We start from the raw sequence: 21108 nt of genomic DNA on the forward strand, positions 1-21108 counted from the left end.
TCCATGTAATCATTAGCAATCCTGGTAATTCCACCCAGCTGCTGTCAGATCAGTGTAGGGTGCACAACGAGCCTCCTTCAGTAAATTCTGAAAAAGACACAACTTGTCTAAACCTCAATAAATTACATACACACCTGGTCCAGTATTCTCTTGTGCAATGCATTCTTCATACATAACCTCTGATCTTAAGCTAAACCATCCACACAAAACTAGGTACTCTCCCTTAACCAAGCCTCTCTAAACCTGAGATCAAGAATGCCGCTCCCTTATCACAACAAACACAAAAGGTCTACTTACCCATCGTACACATGATTATTGTCTTTTAACTGGTCCATCCTTAAGCAAAAACAGACTTTATAACCAATTAAACAATTTCCAATTTCTAATCAGTCCATAACCTCCTCGCCCAGTTTTAATCTTTCCAAGATTAACCCTCCAAGATCACCATGTTCCCTGTATTTGAGCCGTTTTATGCCCAATATAAAAAAAGTCCAATCACCTGTTATTTTTATTTACATTTATTTACCTACTTGCCCAAATGTACATCTTTAACCCTGCATTACCATCTCTTATGTCATTGCATTTCTACATTACGGATATTTTTCACCTTAATTGTCCTGTTTTCAAAGCACCTTAAGTTTTAGTTAACTGTTTCAAAGCTCTGATGAAAGGCAAGTCATCTAAAACATTAACTTGGTTCCTCTATTCACCAATGCACATAGCCTCTGATACTTCTAGTATTTTTATTCCATTCTAATAAGGTTTTAAATGAGGCTGGACAGTCTTATGTTGCAGAGGTAGTTTCTAGATGTTTAGAATTCCTTAGTTTAATTTGATCAACATTGAATAATGACACCCAAGATTTAGTCAAGTGGAAATTTAATTCATATCAACTTATCATTATTTTATAATGCTAAGTACCTTTTGGCACCAACTTAAAGTCATCAGAAAAAAATACAATTAGATCATATTGCTTTCATATGGGAAGTTCAGGTTCATCACAATAGCACATGCACAGAGACAGCAATGCCAGGCTAACTATAAATGTATTCATGTACCATCTGATGTATTTGTTTCTTTTGAATAAATTCAAACAAAAAAGACTAGACTTTCTCTTTGAAATACCAACAGAATTAATTCCAACTATGCTTTCAAACCACATCACATTTACAATAAAGTCCCATTTGTAAATTGCTTATTATGCATATGATACTAATCCCCTACAGGTACTTCAATTGTAGAAAAAAAAAGACCTTTTGAAAAATTGCCAATATCTCACAAACTCTATGATCAGTGATGGAACTGCCCACTTTGCAAATAGCAGAGAGTATGGGAAATCTTACGGTTCACAAAATTTGAACAGTTTGCAAAGCTTGAAACTTATCCTTACTTGCAATCTATAGATAATTACAAAGTACCGGTAGGTAAATACTACAGGCCTCCAAGCACCTGGAGTGAAGATTATGCCTGACAGTATGAAAAAGTGTGGTCAAGACCAGTAACACAATGATGTTGTGGCCTGCATTTTGGGAAGACTTCCTGATATATACACCATTCTAAGTTGACCAATCATAGGAATTACATTCTACCCCCTTTTTGGCCCTTTCAAAACTGTCATAAAACATCAAAGTACTCATTTTACAATGTAAATACATGATTCTAATGTTCCTCAACAACAATGACTTTACATTCATTAAGGTACATGGCTCAAACATTGAAAACAATATTTTATCATCTCAACCCAAGCTCGGCAATTCAGCATCTCCTATTGCATAACCAGACTGATTAATACAGGCTGGCAAGTTGCCCTCAACTTGAGCAACATGCTCTTAGCCCATTTGGGCAAGAAAAACAATGCGGTTTAATCAATTCAGCATTGGAAATATTGTATATTGCAAATCATTTAGGTCAGATAAGACATTGATTTTTCCATCTACTTCATTTTTGGAGATGAACTCTGCAGATCAGCAATGCAAGTTGCTTATAAATTTCACAAAATTGCACATGCAAAATCCAAGTAGATGCCTATAATTCCATCACTACTTCAGGGACTGATATTATCAAGGAGTAGAGTAACTTCTATTTAATATCACCTTTGCCTAGAACCTTACTAACTTGGATGCCAGTGAGGAATTGTTATTTTTTAGACTATAAGACAATAAGACTTGAGGCCTAATTCTGCTCATCTGGCCCACCAAGTCTGCTCTACCATTCTGGCTTTCTCTGTAACATCTGAAAACTTTGCTAATCAAGAACAAGAACCTATCAAGCTCCACTTTAAATATATCCAACTTATCAGCCATTTGTGGCAATGAATTCCACAGATTCACCACCCCCGGGCTAAAGAAATTCTTCATCTCTGTTCTAAAGGGACATCCTTGTAGAGGCTGTGCCCTCTGGTCCTAGATTCCCCCACTATAGGAAAATCTTCTCCATATCCACTTTATTTAGGCTTTTAATATTCAATAAGGTTCAATGAGATCTCTTTCTTCTAAACTCCAGCAAGTACAGGCCCAGAGCCTTCAAATGATCCTCATACATTAACCCTTTAATTCCAGGATCATTCTCATAAACCACTCTGAATTCTAACCTTGTATAGCATTTTTCCCCACTTTCCCAAGATTATTCACTTTTATCCTGAGAATTGGAATGCAAACCTGATTTGTTTGCAATCACCATATACACTGTTTAGCCTTACAAAAAGATCATATTCTTTAGTTGCAAAATGAAGTTTGTTTCCTACAAGCAGATTGCTTTCATGGTAATTTTACAAATTGCTGAATTAAATAGCAAGAAATACTGTATTCAGAACACATCGATGATCATTTTTGTTCATCAATTTGCAAAGAATATGGGTCACAAATATCAGCACAACAATAAAATCCTACACCTGAAATACTTTTTCAGAACATTGGCTTTGTAATCTCTGTCCAAAAAAAAGCTTTTTAGTTAACACTATAAAGCTTTAGATGGTCAATAATGAAAAATTACTTGAACACGTTTCAGAATACTATGGATTCAAGATTTACTTGAAGAGCAAAAGATTAATTCTTTCAACACATGTTAAAAAAGCTACACTCAAGCTTGTTGCTGAACATAGTGCTTAAAAATAAAGCAAAAGCAAGCATCTGAAAATATAGTGATATCAAGAAAGGAAACAAGGCAGTACCAATGAAAAAAACAAACAGCATTGGGCATAGATAGCCAAATCTCATTATTTTAACATTTTATAAAACTTGAAGATCCAAACTAGCTTCTACTATGTCTGCACCAAAATCGTTAACTGTTGAATTGAGTTGAAGTTAATCATGGAATCAATGCAATTATCAGTGGTACATTTCTAACAACAAAGAGCTCAGATGTTTTGGGTTTCATTACTAAGACATCTTGAACACGGAGGAGTCCACACAACTTGCTCATCTCATTCTAATCTGGGCAATGGCGAGACACAGAAATTTAAAAACAAAATTAAAATACACTAGTATTTTAAATACAACAAATCAGACAAAATGAAATCCTGAAGTCAAATGCTAATTTCTATAAATTCTTTGCACTTTGTTTACACATACATGACCATTCCAAAATGTAGAGACTATAATAATAATTGATGCAAAGGCTTGAGAAGAAAAATCTGCAAAACTGCAAGCAGAAGATATTTTAAGAGAACTGAACATTCAAACCTAAAACCTAAATTTTTGCATTGGTGTCTGCCAGCTTGTTTAAAAAAACACAGGAGGAATTACATTAAAAAATTGAATCTGCTTTTTTAAAATTTAAAAAGCATTGTGATAATTAAAAACAAATACATCCAACGCACCAAAAATTCTGTGATGAGCTTTCCCCCAATGAATTTCACAAATGATACAAATTTTGTACTTTTCACTAACATCAAATACTCTGAATGCAGTTGTGTTAATAGAGGAATCCATTGATTTCTGCAATTGTAACACTTTCTACAGAGATTATTACAATTTATGAAATAATTATAAAATGTAAAATAAACTTGTCAAATTTATTAACATGGAAGCATTTAGGTTGCTGAACAGTCACAACAACGTAATTAAAAAGTTATCCGATAGATTGATCTGATACCAATAATGACAGATCAAGACCTAAATTATGTAAAGCCTAAAACACAATACTGTACCACAATGTTAATTAACAAAATCTGAGTGGCTGCATAATTTTAGAATACTCAATTTCAAGGGAGCATCGTTGCATGTCAGATTATTTACTTTACAACAATATACGTAGCAAAATGAGAAATTTAATATACATGAAACTTTAAAGTTAGAGCTTTCATTTAGCTGGTCCAGCTGTGTCTTCAAAGTAGTCTTCTGAATTTCTATTAACAGAACTAAGAGAAGATTATTTTTAGATAGCTAACCTTATAATAATTCCCAATTCAAACTGATAATAAATTATCAATGATTTAATACTTAAAACAATCTCTCCTTTAGAAAAGTATTTTAAACCTTGCATAGTGATCTCTTATAAGATAACGGGTTAGCTCCAATGTCATGTTTTAATTACACAATTGAATTGCTGGGCTAAAGCTGATGGTTCAGCTGTTGAAACTTTATTCAAATCCCAGGCTTCATTCTGAAGCTTATAGTAGCAAATGTCACCGCATCTATCATTATTCTGCTCTACTGGAATTCATGTGGAGTTACTTGTAAATATAGCAAAGACTATGGGGACAGACAACATCCAGCTGTAGTACTGAAGATGCACACAAAAGTTAACTTCACTGCTATCAAGCGGTACTTATTGTTCAATAATTTTCTTATTAAATTTGGATTTCTCCTGAATTATCAGGTCAAGATCTCATTGTGGCCTTGGCTAAAACATCGATCTGGGAGCTGAAAAACAGTTGCAATTGTTAGATTGACCGTTTCTGACATCGGGGAACATTTTATTAATTGTGACATCTTGCAGCAGAAGAGTTGCTGCTGCCTGACAACTTCAGCAGCTTGCAATTGATTCAGATCTCTAGAGTCACCAGCATGCTGTAACTGTGAGGGTTTCCCTGGGCGTCAGTTTCCCAACACTTACAAAAGTTGTGGCTCATGGATTAATTCGTCACTATAAAATCCCCATATAATAGGTGGCTGATATAAGAATTAAGGTTGGGGTGAGTGTGTGATATGTTAATAGGCAAAAATGGAGGAATAAATGGGAATGGGACTGCTTTGAGAGCTAGCATAGACTTGTATGCCTCTTTTGATGTCAAAAGGAAACATGATAAATTATGTACCATCAAATTATAATCATACCATCATACCACATGCAACCACCACCAACTGTCCATACCAACATGATGTTCATCTATACAAATCCCACATGCTCACATTATGCCTACCTATAACCCCTTAATGCTTTTTCGATCTGAGTATCTATCTAAACAACTTTTACGTGTTGTAAATGCATTTACACCTCCTCTGGCAGCTCATTCCAGATATTCACCATCAAATGTGTGAAAAATTACTCCTCAGATCTACTTGAAATTTCAACCCCCCCCCCACTTTAATTCTATGACATCTAGTTCTAGAAAACTAGAAAAATGATTCCATCTCTGCCTCAACTTTATAAATCTCAAAAAGATCACCTTTCAATCTTCTAGCTTCCAGGAAGAATAAACTCAGCCTATGGAATTTCTCCTTGTAACTAGAGCCTCCATTCTATGAAACCACCTGATGAATCTCTTCTGCACTCTCTACTTGGCTACCACATCATTCTTGTTGTGTGGTGACCGGAACTATAAAGCATCAATTTGGAAGCTTCATGAGATTTGCAACTCTAACTCCTTACAAGCAGCAAAGCCATTACATCAACCTCTAGAAACAAAGTCACTCCACCACCAGCTCTGATATGCACCACTGGTGATGTACACTGCTGCAACTTATCTTGGTGACGAACAACAGTTCCCCCCAAACCAGTGATCTCTACTACTAAGGAAGACATGGGAACAGCAACACCTATAAATTCCTCTCCAAGTTGCACACCTGCCAGACTGGAAACACATTAATGTACCTTTAACATACTAAGATCCAAATCCTACCAAATCACACACTAACCAAGAACAATTCAGGAGCAGTTCTCTAGAAGGACTACAGAATTTCACAGCAGTGAGCAAATACATCTTCACTCTCCCTTACCTTCTGAAATATGGAGAATCCCTAATATTTCCATTTTATAAGGAAATTGTAAATAGTTTTCATTCAATTACACACTATCCATTTATATTTAAAAAGGAAGCAGCAAACAAGGATAAAACATGTCCAAGTGATGATTGTTGGGGCCCCTCTGAGTTTGTGTGATAGGAAACTGTGAAAGTACTTTTAATTTTCAAATCAGTGGCAAATTGACCTCAGCAAAAGACACAGATGGGGCAGGCAAGAATATAAAGAATAAAGACAAGGTAATTACAGACCAGGCAAATATTTTAGAGTTTGAGGCAAATAATGGTGAGGGATCCTTTGAATCAACTGCCAAGATACCCTTCAGATTTCCAATTAACCATTTTACCCGCATATTCCTGCACCTCCTACCTTTTCTCCTGACACAAGGTAGGGCCAAAATGACTCTTGGATTATAGGAACCTTGACTTTTTTAAAAATCCTTGATTCCAGCTGATTTTGTTATCCAATAGCCCAGATGAACCCACTTATTTCAAATGACACAATTTTGTTTTTCCTTGTATGGTTGCCAGTTACCCACTGCTGGAGTTTGAGAGATGTTAAAAAGCAGCATTTCACACAATTTCCAAAAGGAATTAACATATGAACACATACCTTCCATCTGTTGCCACATTCATTGCAAAAAACAAATGTAGTCATAGGTTCATCAGCACTTCGCGTTTGGACCTGGAATACAAGAGGAAAGATGGTATTTAAAATGTGAGCTTTTTATTAATAGGACAATATTTTCAGGGGCAAATCTATCCAGATAGAATTAATTTACACATGCCAAAAATCTGAACTGAACTACTACATATCGACTCAGTTTGACTTTACTTGAATCATAGACTGGTGAAAATATTTTTTTAAATAAAAACATATGGTCTACAGGAATCACGTTATACACAATAAATTTATTCTCAAGTTTGCAAAGACATTAATGAATTTAAGGCAAAATATGCATGATACACATGTAAAGAGTGAATCAAGATTTTTATGTAATTTTATATTTATCAAATGCATTTAAATTGGAAAAAGTAGCAAAAACAAGTTACCGGTAATTACAATCAAAAATCTCTAAATATTTTAGTAATTATGCCCAGCCTCTCAGGTTGATCATGGATTTGGTCAAAAATTGTCATTTACAAGTAAGCGATTGCCATTGGAATTCCAAACACAATTCTGAAGTTCCTTCTATTTGTGTCTATTTCAACAGACATTTGTTCAGTGCAAGAAATGGTGGTTCAGAACAAATGGCTGGCCAAAATTAAAGCACATAAAAGGAACCAGACAAATGGCAAAGCAAAGTTGTTTAAATTGCCTCATATTTACCAATAATTTTCTGTGAGAACTACAGAAACGGGCCTGAATGCCTCATACAGTATTTGAGAGATAAATGAGAGCTTACTAGAATAAAAATACATAGAAATTTATAAAATCTTAACTACTATTTAGAAGCCTTTTCACACTCGGAATTTCTTTATAAAAGTAACACACTGATCAGAAAAAATTATCACAAAACCATGATTGTTTTATTGACAATTAACTCCTGAAGCTTTAAATAAAATCCTAAACTGAAATGGGCACAAAAACTTCTAGTTTCAAAAACACAGAAAGCAGAAGTCTGAAAGAAGCTGGTTCCAGCAATTTCTCTGCCAAGTAGCCCTGCCATGCAGTATGTGCAAAACATACAATTGTTCAATTAATTGTAATATTGCCTTATTCTTACCTGTGTGTAAGTACAGTTATTCTTCTTACACCTTCCGCAAACAAAGTAATCAGTCTCAGTCCCACCTGTTTTGGCCATCTGATGTTCTCTGATAGCTTCATTTGTTAAAGCCTTTCGAATCTCTCTTAGTTCATCACTTGCCATTTCCTTCAGTTTTATTGGGAGGGGGAAAATGGTTGTTAAAAATCTGAGCCCAGTTTTTAAAGATTTCAAATCCTTCCTTTAAAATTGCTCAAAATGAGTTTTCACTAAAAAGTAACATTCCAATATAAAAATGTTTCAGCCTTACCTACAGCACACTGGAAGATTATTTTGCAGACATCCAAGTCTAACAAAAATATCTAATTTCATTTGATTTAGAGCCGAGCAACACTGGCCAATTCAGATTTCTTCAGATCACTGAACCACTTAGCTAAAACTGTTTAAAGGAACATCAAGCAGTATTCACCAGCGATCAGCAAGCACCTAGCCAAACCAGGAACTATAATGATTGCTACTATCCATGCACCATGTTAGTTTTCTTTATTGAGTGAAAGTTAACCACATTTTATTGACAGCCAGGACATAGTAATTTATTTTAAAGTGCTACCAACTGACCTAATTTCAAAGTAAAATTGGGTCTATAGGCCCAATGTGAACACTATATTTTAAAACTTTTTTAAAGGTTGATTATATCACCTTGAGCGAAATCAACTTAAAATAATTCCAAGTTCTGAAATATCTGAAGAATTATCAACTGAAAAGATGCAGGAAATCTGGCTTGGAACTTTCTGAGATGTGCGAAGAAGGAACAGAAAATCATTGATTCTGGTCCGATGTGCAAGAATATTTGGCAATGGTTTATTATTGTCACATGAAAAACTGTTTTGTATGCCATTCATATAGATCATTTCAAAAGATCAGTACATCAAGATAGTATAAATTAAAAATCAACTATAGAATGTGTCGCACACAAAATGCTGGTGGAACGCAGCAGGCAAGACAGCATCTATAGGGAGAAGCACCAAAGAGTTTCGACCTGAAATGTCGACAGTGCTTCTCCCTATAGATGCTGCCTGGCCTGCTGTGTTCCACCAGCACTTTGTGTGTGTTGCTTGAATTTCCAGCATCTGCAGATTTCCTCGTGTTTGCTTTATAGAATGTGTCATGTCAGTTAGGAAAAGTGCAGTGCAGGTGGACAAATAAGGTGCACAGGCCAAGATCGGGTAAATCAAGAGAATCAGGAGTTCATCTTTTTGTTACAAGGTTTACTAAATTGTCTTATGACAACCTGATAAAAGCTGTTATTGACCCTGGTAATGTATTTTGAAGCTTTTGTAACTTTTGCCCAAGAAGAGAGAGAAGAGAAAATTACTGGAGTGGGAGTGGTATTTGATTATGTTTGTTGTTTCTCCAAGGCAGCAGGAAGTATAGGAAAATTTAATGAAGGACAACAAAATTTAACTGGCTGGCAGAACTCAGTAGGTTGAGCAGCATATGTGGGAGGAAAGAAACTGTCAGTACTTCAGGACGAAACCATGCATCTGGACTGAGTGGAGAGGCAAGAAGGCCAGCAGAGAGAGGAGAAAGGCTGTGGCATGGCAACAAAAGGACTCTGAGGCAACTGGTGGACTGATGAGGGGTGGAAGATGACAAGTAGTTAGTCCCAGAGAGGGGAGGCAAGTGGGGGTAGAGCTGGAAGACCCTGATAGGTGATAGATAGAGGTATCTGTAACAAATCACGTGAACAAAAAAATTAAACAATACGTTTACAATATTACTCAAATATTACTGAAGTATTAAATATACTATAAATCCCAGTTTAGCTAAGAACTCCAACTCAGTGGAGAATGCAGTACAACTATTATAAAGACATCCACATTATAGTAAATTTTAAATTGTCCCATTTATTGATAGGAATTGATCAGCCATGATCTCAAAATGGCAGTGCAGGCTCAAAGGGCCGAATGGTCTACTTCTGCACCTATTGTCTATTCTGGCCTAAAGAGTTAATCACTGCAGAGGCTTACTTTTGGGATAACATCTTTCCTAACCCTGGGTGGGGGGGTAGGATGTGAAATCACTCTGTTTGGCAGGTGAGACTTGTGGCTGTGAAATGGTGCGACCACAATAAGTGATGCTTGGTTTAAAGAACTTACACTTGTGTTGTGCTCAGAGCCCATAATCTTCTAATTTTTTTTTAACACTGTCCTAAGACTTTGCAGATATTCCTTGACATCCTCTCTGGTAAGGATGATGTCATCCAGCTAACACTGAGGACCTTAGCAGCCTTACAGCAGGCGGTCCATAGTTTTGTGCCAGAGTGCCAGTGCAGATACTACTACAAAAAATAAGCCTATTTATAGCAATAAAGGCCTTTTGTGAGAAACACTTTCAACTCTTCTTCCATTGCCATCTGTAGGTAGGCCTCAGTCAAATTTACTTTGCTGAAGCGTTCCCCTCCAGAAAAGTTTTGCATAGATATCCTCTAGCCTGTGCAGAGCATATTGATTTTCAATACTGGGTTGATGGTGACTATAAAATCACCACATATCCTGACAGACACATTTTTCTTAGCAATTTGGACCACTGGCATTGCCCATGGGCTCCATTCAATCTTGAAGCTGCTCACTCTCTCCACTTTGGATGAAGGCATTGAAAATAACATCAGCAAATTTGCTGATGATACTAAGTTGGTGGCAGTGTGACATGTGATGAGGATGTTAGGAGAATTCAGGGTGACTTGGATAGGCTGGGTAAGTGGGCAGATACTTGGCAGATGACGTTTAATGTGAATAAGTGTGAGGTTATCCACTTTGGGAGTAAGAACAGGAAGGCAGATTATTATCTGAATGGTGTAGAGTTAGGTAAGGGATAAATACAAAGAGATCAAGGAGTCCTTGTTCATCAGTCACTGAAGGTGAATGAGCAAGTGCAGCAGGCAGTGAAGAAGGCTAATGGAATGTTGGCCTTTATTACAAAGGGAATTGAGTACAAGAGCAAGGAAATCCTCTTGCATTTGTACAGAGCCCTGGTGAGACCACACCTGGAGTACTGTGTACAGTTTTGGCCTCCAGGGTTAAGGAAGGACATCCTGGCTGTAGAGGAAGTGCAGCGTAGATTCACGAGGTTAATTCCTGGGATGTCTGGACTGTCTTACGCAGAGAGGTTAGAGAGACTGGGCTTGTACACGCTGGAATTAAGGAGATTGAGAGGGGATCTGATTGCATCATATAAGATTATTAAGGGATTGGACAAGATAGAGGCAGGAAATATGTTCCAGATGCTGGGAGAGTCCAGTACCAGAGGGCATGGTTTGAGAATAAGGGGTAGGTCATTTAGGACAGAGTTAAGAAAAAACTTCTTCTCCCAGAGAGTTGTGGGGGTCTGGAATGCACTGCCTCGGAAGGTAGTGGAGGCCAATTCTCTGGATGCTTTCAAGAAGGAGCTAGATAGGTATCTTATGGATAGGGGAATCAAGGGATATGGGGACAAGGCAGGAACCGGGTGTTGATAGTAGTTGATCAGCCATGATCTCAAAATGGCACTGCAGGCTTGAAGGGCCAAATGGTCTACTTCTGCACCTATTGTCTATTCTGATCTGCAGGCTTCAGTTTAGTATCTTTGAAATGCCATTCAAACTCATTTCGTAGAATGACTGACAGCAGAACCACTGTCTAACTCAATTTTAGTTAATTTGCCATTCACTTCTGGTATAAGCCATATTGCTTTTCTGTTTGCTTTCGCATTGTAAATCCCAGGCTACCCAGTGTCACTTTCATCATCATCAGATTTCTCATCCACAGCATGCAGATTAGTGCTCTTTTTGAAACTGCAACTTGACTTTTTAGTTTTTTCTCTTCTCTGTCCAGTCTATTTACAAACCCCATTTCCAGAAAAGTTGGGACATTTTCCAAAATGCAATAAAAACAAAAATCTGTGATATGTTAATTAACGTGAACCTTTATTTAACTGACAAAAGTACAAAGAAAAGATTTTCAATAGTTTTACTGACCAACTTAATTGTATTTTGTAAATATACACAAATTTAGAATTTGATGGCTGCAACACACTCAACAAAAGTTGGGACAGAGTTAAAATAAGATTGAAAAGTTTTGGAAGACTCCACATTAAGCAGGCTAATTGGTAGCAGGTGAGGTATCATGACTGGGTATAAAAATAGCGTCCATCAAAGGCTCAGTCTTTGCAAGCAAGGATGGGTCGTGGCTCACCCCTTTGTGCCAAAATTCGTGAGAAAATTGTTAGTCAGTTCAAAAGAAACATTTCCCAACGCAAGATTGCAGAGAATTTAGGTCTTTCAACATCTACAGTACATAATATTGTGAAAAGATTCAGAGAATTCAGAGACATCTCAGTGCGTAAAGGGCAAGGTCGGAAACCACTGTTGAATGAACATGATCTTCGAGCCTGATTATTTCATCTGCTAAAATTTTCAAGTACATCCACTTTTTCCAACAACCGTTTTCTTTCTGATGTCCAGGCAGAAATATTATCTTCCATTTTATTCACTCTATCAATGGTGTCTCCAGATGTTTCTTCCAAGTTTTTAATTTTCTTGTCCATTTTGTCCTGTCTTTTCATCATTTTATCAAACATAATCTTCATATTGTTAATATCTTTTTTTATTACTTTTAATAGGTGATGACGTAGGATCGAGACGTGGAAATCCAGCTCTCCCGTAAAAAACCAGTACAATAATGTTTAAGTGAAGAAAAGTTAGTAAATACCTTTAAAAAATTACTTATAAACTACTCAGGATTCTCTTAAGATATGCCTCCTAAACAGAAGCAGAAGAAAACTACTACTTTGAAGACAACACAAGTTGGAAAAGAATCAAGGCCGGCTGCCATGAAAGAGCCTCGGGCTCAAGTGCAATTTACCTCCGGCGATACAGAACAGGAAACTACGGCAACATCAACGATTTCCAAAAAAAAGAGCAACAGGAATTGCACATGCGTGAAGGAAGGGGCATGCACAAACATGAGCAACCCAAACTACAAATCCCAGCTATGATCAGAACTGAAAGTGAAAGTGAATACGAGGTGGAATCAGATTCTCTGGATAAATCAGATGAAGATGAAGAGACAAACAAAGAAGAGCAACAGGAAGAGGTTGGAGGTGATATTGGAGACATAAAAAAAACCTTGGTGCAAATAATGCATGAATTAAAAGCATTGAACGTCTTTTCTTGAGAAGAAACCATGCTCCACTGTTTTCTTCGCACAAACGTCTCACTGTGCTTCAACAGAGAGTTTTGCTTTTTTTTTTACAAACTTACTGGTCACTGCTTTAATGTTTTGTACCTCCAAAACAAAAACTAATTGAAAGGAGAGATAGAGCCAGGAATGCATGTCTCAGTTTCGTTTTTACTTTAAGCAGGGTGTGCATATATGATGTGGTGGCATGACACATCGTTCACATACTTCTTACATATAACTCAATGAATTATGTAAACAAAGAATGTCTAATCAAATATATTTACTTTATTACTTAAATAATACTGAGATATTAAATGCACAACACCGGGAAAAACCTATAGTGAAGTTTATTGATGGGGTGGGAGGAAAGAGATGTGAAGACCAGATGGGAGAGCAAAAAGGGGGGAATTAAAGAGGGAAGGGAAAAAAGGCGAGAGATATGAGCAACCTAAAATTGAAAAACTCAATATTCATGCTATTGAGTGTAATGTGAGGCATTGCTCCATCAGTTTGTAAAGCACCTGATGACTGGACAAAGGATGGGCAAGTCATTGTTGGAATGGGAAACGGAGAGAGTTAAAATGGTCAGCAACTGGAAACTGAAGATAGCCACTGTGACCTGAGCATAATGTTCTGCAAAATATTCGCTAAGTCTGCATTTGTTCTTCCCATGTAAAAATAGTCAAATTGAGAGAAAAATAATTGGAGGAGATGCATGTGAACCTTTGACTCACCTAGAAAGACTGTCTGGGTCTCTGGATAGTGCTAAGGAAGAAGATGTAAGAACAAGTTTTATAACAACTGCTCAAAAATAAATTTTATAACTACGGCAAGGGCTGGGAAAAGTGCTAGGAGTGAGGGAATGATTGGTATTGAGGGATGTGGAACTTGTGTTTTCTTTTTCCTCTCTGTCTGCCTCCATCTTTCAACTCCACCTTTGCTCAGCTCCCCTACCTAACACCCCTCCTCAATCCACCAAATGCTTGTCCTTTCCTGTCACTCTCCTTCTCCTCTTTATGCTAGCCTTCTTGCCTCTCGAATTTCAGTCCCAAAGCAGAATTCCAGGCCAAATATTGACAATTTCTTTCCTCCCACTGATGCCCCTCAAGCCACTGAGTTCTTCCAAGTTGCTTCAGATTCTAGCTGGTTCAAAAAAACTAGGAAATGATAGCGATCTAGAAAATTATAAGGCTAGCAGGAAGGAGCTTAAGAAAGAAATTAGGAGAGCCAGAAGGGGCCATGAGCAGGCCTTGGCAGACAGGATTAAGGAAAACCCCAAGGCATTCTACAAGTATATGAAGAGCAAGAGGATAAGATGTGACAGAATAGGACCAATCAAGTGTGACAGTGTTAAAAGTGTGCATGGAAACAAAGGAGATAGCAGAGGTTCTTAATGAGTACTTTGCTTCAGTATTCACTATGGAAAAGGATCTTGGCGACTGTAGGGATGACTTACAGTGGACTGAAAAGCTTGAACAAATAGATATTAAATAAGAGGATGTGCTGGAGCTTTTGGAAAACATCAAGTTGGTAAATCACCAGGACCAGACGAGATGTACCCCAAGCTACTGTGGGAGGCGAGGGAGGAGATTGCTGAGCCTCTGGTGATGATCTTTGAATCATCAATGGGGACGGAAGTGGTTCCAGAGGATCAGAGGGTTGTGGATATTATTCCATTATTCTAGAAAGGAAGTAGAAATAGCCCAGGAAATTAAAGATCAGTGAGTTTAACTTCAGTGGTTGGTAAGTTGATGGAGAAGATCCTGAGAGGCAGGATTTATGAACATTTGGAGAGGCATAATATGATTAGGAATAGGCAGCATGGTTTGTGAAAGGTAGGTTGTGCCTTACAAGCCTGATTGAATTTTTTGAGGAAGTGACTAAGCACAATAAAGGTAGAGCAGTAGATGTACTGTATACGGATTTCAGCAAGGCATTTGACAAAGTACCCTATGCAAGGCTTATTGAGAAAGTAAGGAGGCATGGGATCCAAGGGGACATTGCTTTGTGGATCCAGAACTGACTTGCCCACGGAAGGCAAAGAGTGGTTGTAGACGGGTCATATTCTGCATGGAGGTCGGTCACCAGTGGTGTGCCTCAGGGATCTGTTCTGGGATCCCTGCTCTTCATGAATTTTATAAATGACCCAGATGAAGAAGTGGAGGGATGGGTTAGTAAATTTGCTAAAGACACAAAGGTTGGAGGTGTTGTGGATAGTGTGGAGGGCTGTCAGAGGTTACAGCGGGACACTGATAGGATGCAAAACTGGGCCGAGAAGTGGCAGATGGAGTTCAACCCAGGTAAGTGTGAGGTGGCTCATTTTGGTAGGTCAGATATGATGGCAGAATATAGTATTAATGGTTAAGTCTTGGCAGTGTGAAGGATCAGAGGGATCTTGGGATCCGAGTCCATACCATAGAAAGGGTGCAGAGGAGATTTACAAGGATGTTGCCTGCATTGGGAAGCATGCCTTATGAGAATAAGTTGAGTGAACTCAGCCTTTTCTCCTTGGAGGAGGAGACGTGACCTGATAGAGGAGTATAAGATGAGAGGCAATGATCGTGTAGATAGTCAGAGGCTTTTTCCCAGGACTGGAATGGCTAGCACGGGAGGGCAGTTTTAAGGTGCTTGGAAGTAGGTACAGAGTTGTGAGTGCGTGGAATGGGCTGCCGGCGACAGTGGTGTAGGCGGATACGATAGACTCTTAAGAGACTCCTGGACAGGTACATGGATCTCAAAAAATAGAGGGCTATGGGTAAAGCCTAGGTAGTTCTAAGGTAGGGACATGTTCGGCACAGCTTTGTGGGCCAAAGGGCCTGGATTATGCTGTAGGTTTTCTATGTCTCTATGTTTTTTCTATCTGCAATCTCGAGCTTCTAATGAAGAAGAGCATTGTTTTCATGATGGAGTGAATCATGAAAACCAGCCTTCCCTTCACAATTCTTTCTTGAGGTCTTGGGCAGAGAAGTTGTCATACCAAGTAGTGATGCATCTAGATAGGCTGGTTTCCATGATGCATCCATAAAAAAATAGGTGAGGGTCAATAAGGACATGCCAAATTTCCTCAGACTTCTGATAAAGTCTAGGTTCTTTCCTGCTTTCTTGACCGAAACAAGCTACCGATGTGGTTGGACCAAGATGAGCAACTGGTGATTTCTTTTTTCCTTATGCCTAGGAACTTGAAGCTCTCAACCACCTCCACCTCAGCAATGTTGATAAATACATGTGTGTGTACTCCATCCTGCTTTCTAAAATCAATGACCACCTCTTTTGTCAGTTGTCTTTGTTATCCAGATATTCCAGAGATGAGTATAGGGCCAGGAAGATGGCACCCCATATGGACATGTTTCAGCAGTAATTGAACAGCAATCAGTTTGGGTTGTCTGAAAGACCAGAAGTGATGTGTGCCCTGGGCACCTTCTTGAAGTACTTCATGATGATAGATGTCACAGCCATTGTGGGTTAGTCATTAAGGCAGGGTTTCCTTATTTTTCTTTGGTACCAGTAGATAGGAAACCAAGTAAAGAGAGGTTAAAAATGCTTGTAAATACTTCAGCCAGGTATTTACAAAAGACATGCCGAGGACTCCATTTGTTCAGATGTCAAATCAACCTTCCTAAAGGTTTACCTATAGGTAAATCAGTCTCTGCCTGGTGGATGGTATGATTTTATTACCCTTCAGGTTAAAGCGTGCATAGAATGTATTGGGCTCATTGGGGAGGAACGCATTGTTATCAGTGATGCTGCCTGAACTCATTTTGTAGCCTATTATGGCATGCAAGCCTTGCCACAAAGGGATGGCTGATCAGGTATTTTATTTTGGCATAATAGGCAGGCAAGGCAAATGCAAATATAAAAAGGTGGCTGCATCATTAGATACCAGAAGACTCTAAACAACCTATTGTTTCAATACTTCATTCCATTGTGCATGTTCTACTATAATGAGAATTATCTTCAAAAGATGATATGCACTATTAATACTTCACAATTTACATTCTTCTGGTGCCAATAGGTAATATAATCAAAGTGGAAACAAATTCCTATTAAAATTTTTAATGCCCAGTCAGACAAAGGTCAATGCAGCTATGTATAATAAAAATCAAATCTTAATTATGTTTCTGTTTCACTTTGTATCATAGCAGTCACCTTTAGTCATAATAGGTCACCTCCACCATAGAAAGTGAGATCATATCTATTATTTGTCAGTCAATTTGCAGAATAAAAACCTACAAGAGTTAAAATTGTTAAGTACATAGAGCATATATGATTTGCTTCTGGTTAATTATTTTTACTACTCTATAATAAAGATTTCACTTATGATCCTGCAATAGTAACAATAATTTAGCTCCATAGAGAGGTCTGTACAGTGCTGTAATGTTCTACAGTTGCAAGAAACAGTTTGCGAACCCTTTTTAATTACCTGGTTTTCTGCATTACTTACTCATAAAGTGTGGTCCAATCTTCATCTAAGTTGCAATAATAGAAAAATACAATCTGCTGAAACTAGTAACACACAATTGTACTTTTTATATCTTTATTGAACACATTGTTTAATCATTCACAGTCGACGCTGGATAAAGTATGTGAACCCCTGTATTTAATAACTGGTAGAACCTCCTTTAGCAGCAAAAACCTCCATCCAACGTTTCTTGTAGCTGCTGATCAGACTTGCACAATGGCTGGAGGAACTTTAGATCATTCTTGCATACAAAGCTGTTTCAGTTCATCAATATTTCTGGGAGACCTTTCATGAACAGGCCTCTTTAGGTCATGCCATGACATCTCAATTGGGTTAAGGTCTGGACTCCGACTAGGCCATTCCAAAACAGGTATTTTCTGGATTTTAAACCACCCTGTTGTTGACTTACACTTGTGTTTTGGATCATGGACTTGTCGTATCATCCAACTTCTATTAACCTTCAACTTACAGACTGCTACGCTGACATTCTCCTGTAAAATGCTTTGATACTATTTTGAATTCACTGTCCCTTCAACGATTGCAAGCTGTCCACAGGCCCTGATGCAGCAAAGCAGCCCCTAACCTCAATGTTCCTTCCACCTACTTCACAGTTGGGATAAGTTTTTGGTTGACATGCAGTGCTCTTTTTTTCTCCAAACATAATGGTGTGCATTTCTGCCATGAAGTTCAACTTTTGTCTCATCTGTCCACAGAACATTGTCCCAGAAGTGTTGCGTAACATCCAAATGGTCTTTTGCAAATTTTGTGTACAACAATGTTTTCTTTTGTAGAGCAGTAGTTTCCTCCGTGGTGTCCTTCCATGAATACCATTCTTGTTCAGTGTTTTTCTTATAGTGGACATATGAACAGAGAATTTAGCAAGTTCTAGAGATTCCTGCATGTTTTTTGCTGTTACCCTTGGGCTCTTTTTCACTTCCTTGCATGCTGTTCTCTTGATCTGATCTCTGCTAGACACTCATTCCTAGGGAAAATACCAACAGGAAACAAATTCCTCCATTTGTAAACAATTTCTCTTACCATGGACTGATGAACACTCAGGTCTTTAGAAATGCTTTTGTAGCCTTTTCCAGCTTCATGCATCTCTACAAATTTTCTTCTAAAGTCTTCTGAAAGTTGTTTTGATTGAGATGCATATAAGCAGATTTTTCTTAAGAGCAGGCTCTGTCAGTAACTTAACTGGCGCTTTTTTTTTTAAATAGGGCAGAGCACCTCTACAACCCCCACTTCCAATCTCATCTCATTGATTAGAACACCCAACTCCAAATAGCTTTGTAGAAGGTATTACCCAAGAAGTTCACATACTTTTTTGAAGCTAGACTGGGATTATTTCATGGTGTACTCAGTATTGATGAGAAGTACCGTAGATTCCGGACTACAGAGCGCACCTGATTAAAAGCCACTGGCTCTAATTTTAGAAATAAAATCAATTTTTTACTTGTAAAGGCCGCACCGGATTTTCGGCCGCACCGGATTTTCGGCCGCAGGTGTCCCACGTTGTAATATGAGATATTTACACAGAAAGATATTACACGTGAGGATTTTTTAACTTTTAATTAAATCCATATGGTAACAAAAACAAATACATATTGCAAATGCTTTTTTTCGAACCGTGCCCATAACGCGGCTACTTTTAAATATACGTTGCGTATACTTCTTTACTGAACAACATTCCAATATCTCCTAACGACTGGTAAAAAATATATATACTGCAGCCTACCAGGAAAAGTTATTGATCGCCTTTAACTTAAAAGCAGCGTTTTGGCTCCGCCGCTCCCCCCCTCCTTTCCGTTTATCGCAAACTGGTATCCCACAAGACGCGGCGAAACCGGGTGTGACATCATAGCATCCCGCGATGTAGTACAGAAAACAAATATAGTTAAAACTCTTCTAACTTTAACTAGAAAATGAATTACTAAGCGAAAATATTATAAACTAAATAACTGCCATAAAGGCAGCACAATGCTTTTCTTCGAGTGTTTTCCGTGTTGATGAGGGTGAGTACAAATGACTGATTTACAATAATTTAATTGTGAAAGTGCGCTTGATTTATCGTACAATTTCATTGGACCTCTGTGAACTACTCATCAATTTTATTGGTCTACTGTTACGAGGCAAAATGTTTACGAGGCGGCATGAAAAAAAATAATGCATTAGCCGCTCCGTATTAAAGGCCGCAAAGTTCAAAGCAGTTCAAAATGTGGGAAAAAAGTAGCGGCTTAAAATCCGGAATCTACAGTAGTACAATTGTCTATGTCATTAGGTTAGGCAGGTTGTGTTTGTCCATTATGGTGACTTAGATGAAGTTCAGACCACATTTAATGAGTAATTAATGTTGAAAACCAGGTAGCTGCAAAGAGTTCACAAACTTTTTCTTGCAAACGTATGTTTTATGTTCAGGCACAAAACAATTGACATGCACCAGATTTAGTGGATTCCAAAACTGGGGTCGTGGTTTCAAGAAATAACCCTGCTAAACTATGAATGACAATTCAAAGATTATTCAAACAATAGTAAAAGTATTTGATACAAGAGAAAATATTAGTGGAAAAGATAAGTTCACTCAATGGACAACATGCTGAACAGGACATCTCATGCACCATCTTTCTACAGGTCATGCCATTCAGGGATTGGTCAATGTTTTCTGTGACTCTATATTTTTTTGTTATCATAACCATTTGTGTTTTGTGCTGTTAATGTGCTTTGTACCTTGGCCCCAAAGGAACACTTTCATTTGGATACGTTCGTGTATGATTGAATGAGAATTAAACTTAAACACAAAAGCAAATAGTACAAACTAAAAAATACATAATAAAATGTGCATAGAACAGGAAGATGAAATTATGTATGACGTAGTCATAAAAATTAATAATGAATGTTTACACTTTTTGGTTGGATCAAATTCAATACTCGATAATTACTGTACAATTTTGAAATAGATCTACTGTGGCCACTAGACAGCGTAGCAGTAAGCAGGTAGTGCAGGAGTCCATTGAGGTCATCTCCCTCCTAAACAAATATACTGTTTTGGATACTGTTGGGGGAGATGTCTTATCAGGGGAAGGCAGCAGCAGCCGAGTTCAATGCACCATGGGTGGCTCTGCGGCACAGGAGGGAAGGAAAAGGAGTGGGAGAGCTATAGTGATAGGGGATTCAATTGTAAGGGGAATAGATAGGCGTTTCTGCGGCCGCAAACAAGACTCCAGGATGGTATGTTGCCTCCCTGGTGCAAGGGTCAAGGATGTCTCTGAGCGGCTGCAGGACATTCTGGAATGGGAGGGTGAACAGCCAGTGGCCGTGGTGCACACAGGTACCAACGATATAGGTAAAAAATGGGATGTCTTACAAGGTGAATTTAGGGAGTTTGGAGATAAACTAAAAAGTAGGACCACAAAGGTAATAATCTCTGGATTACTACCAGTGCCACGTGCTAGTCAAAGTAGAAATAGGAGGATATTTCAGATGAATACGTGGCTTGAAAATTGGTGCAAGGGGGAGAGATTCAAATATCTGGGGCATTGGAAC

At 38.0% G+C, this 21108-nt stretch overlaps 1 protein-coding gene across 2 annotated transcripts in view; it reads right to left on the reverse strand.

Moving 5' to 3' along the window:
- Nucleotides 1-862: 862 nt before the first annotated feature.
- The window catches only part of tcea2 (transcription elongation factor A (SII), 2), a 77233-nt gene continuing 56987 nt past the window's right edge, over nt 863-21108 (reverse strand). For both annotated transcript variants that reach the window (XM_073061861.1, XM_073061862.1), the window contains 3 exons: nt 7909-8055; nt 6795-6866; nt 863-4357 (listed from right to left, as the gene is read on the reverse strand). In XM_073061861.1, coding sequence (XP_072917962.1) covers nt 4349-4357; nt 6795-6866; nt 7909-8055 — 228 coding nt within the window. In that variant the 3' untranslated portion in view covers nt 863-4348. The remainder of the gene's footprint in view (nt 4358-6794; nt 6867-7908; nt 8056-21108) is intronic.

The sequence above is a fragment of the Hemitrygon akajei genome, chromosome 11, assembly GCF_048418815.1.
Source record: "Hemitrygon akajei chromosome 11, sHemAka1.3, whole genome shotgun sequence".
NCBI classification, from domain to species: Eukaryota; Metazoa; Chordata; class Chondrichthyes; order Myliobatiformes; family Dasyatidae; genus Hemitrygon; species Hemitrygon akajei.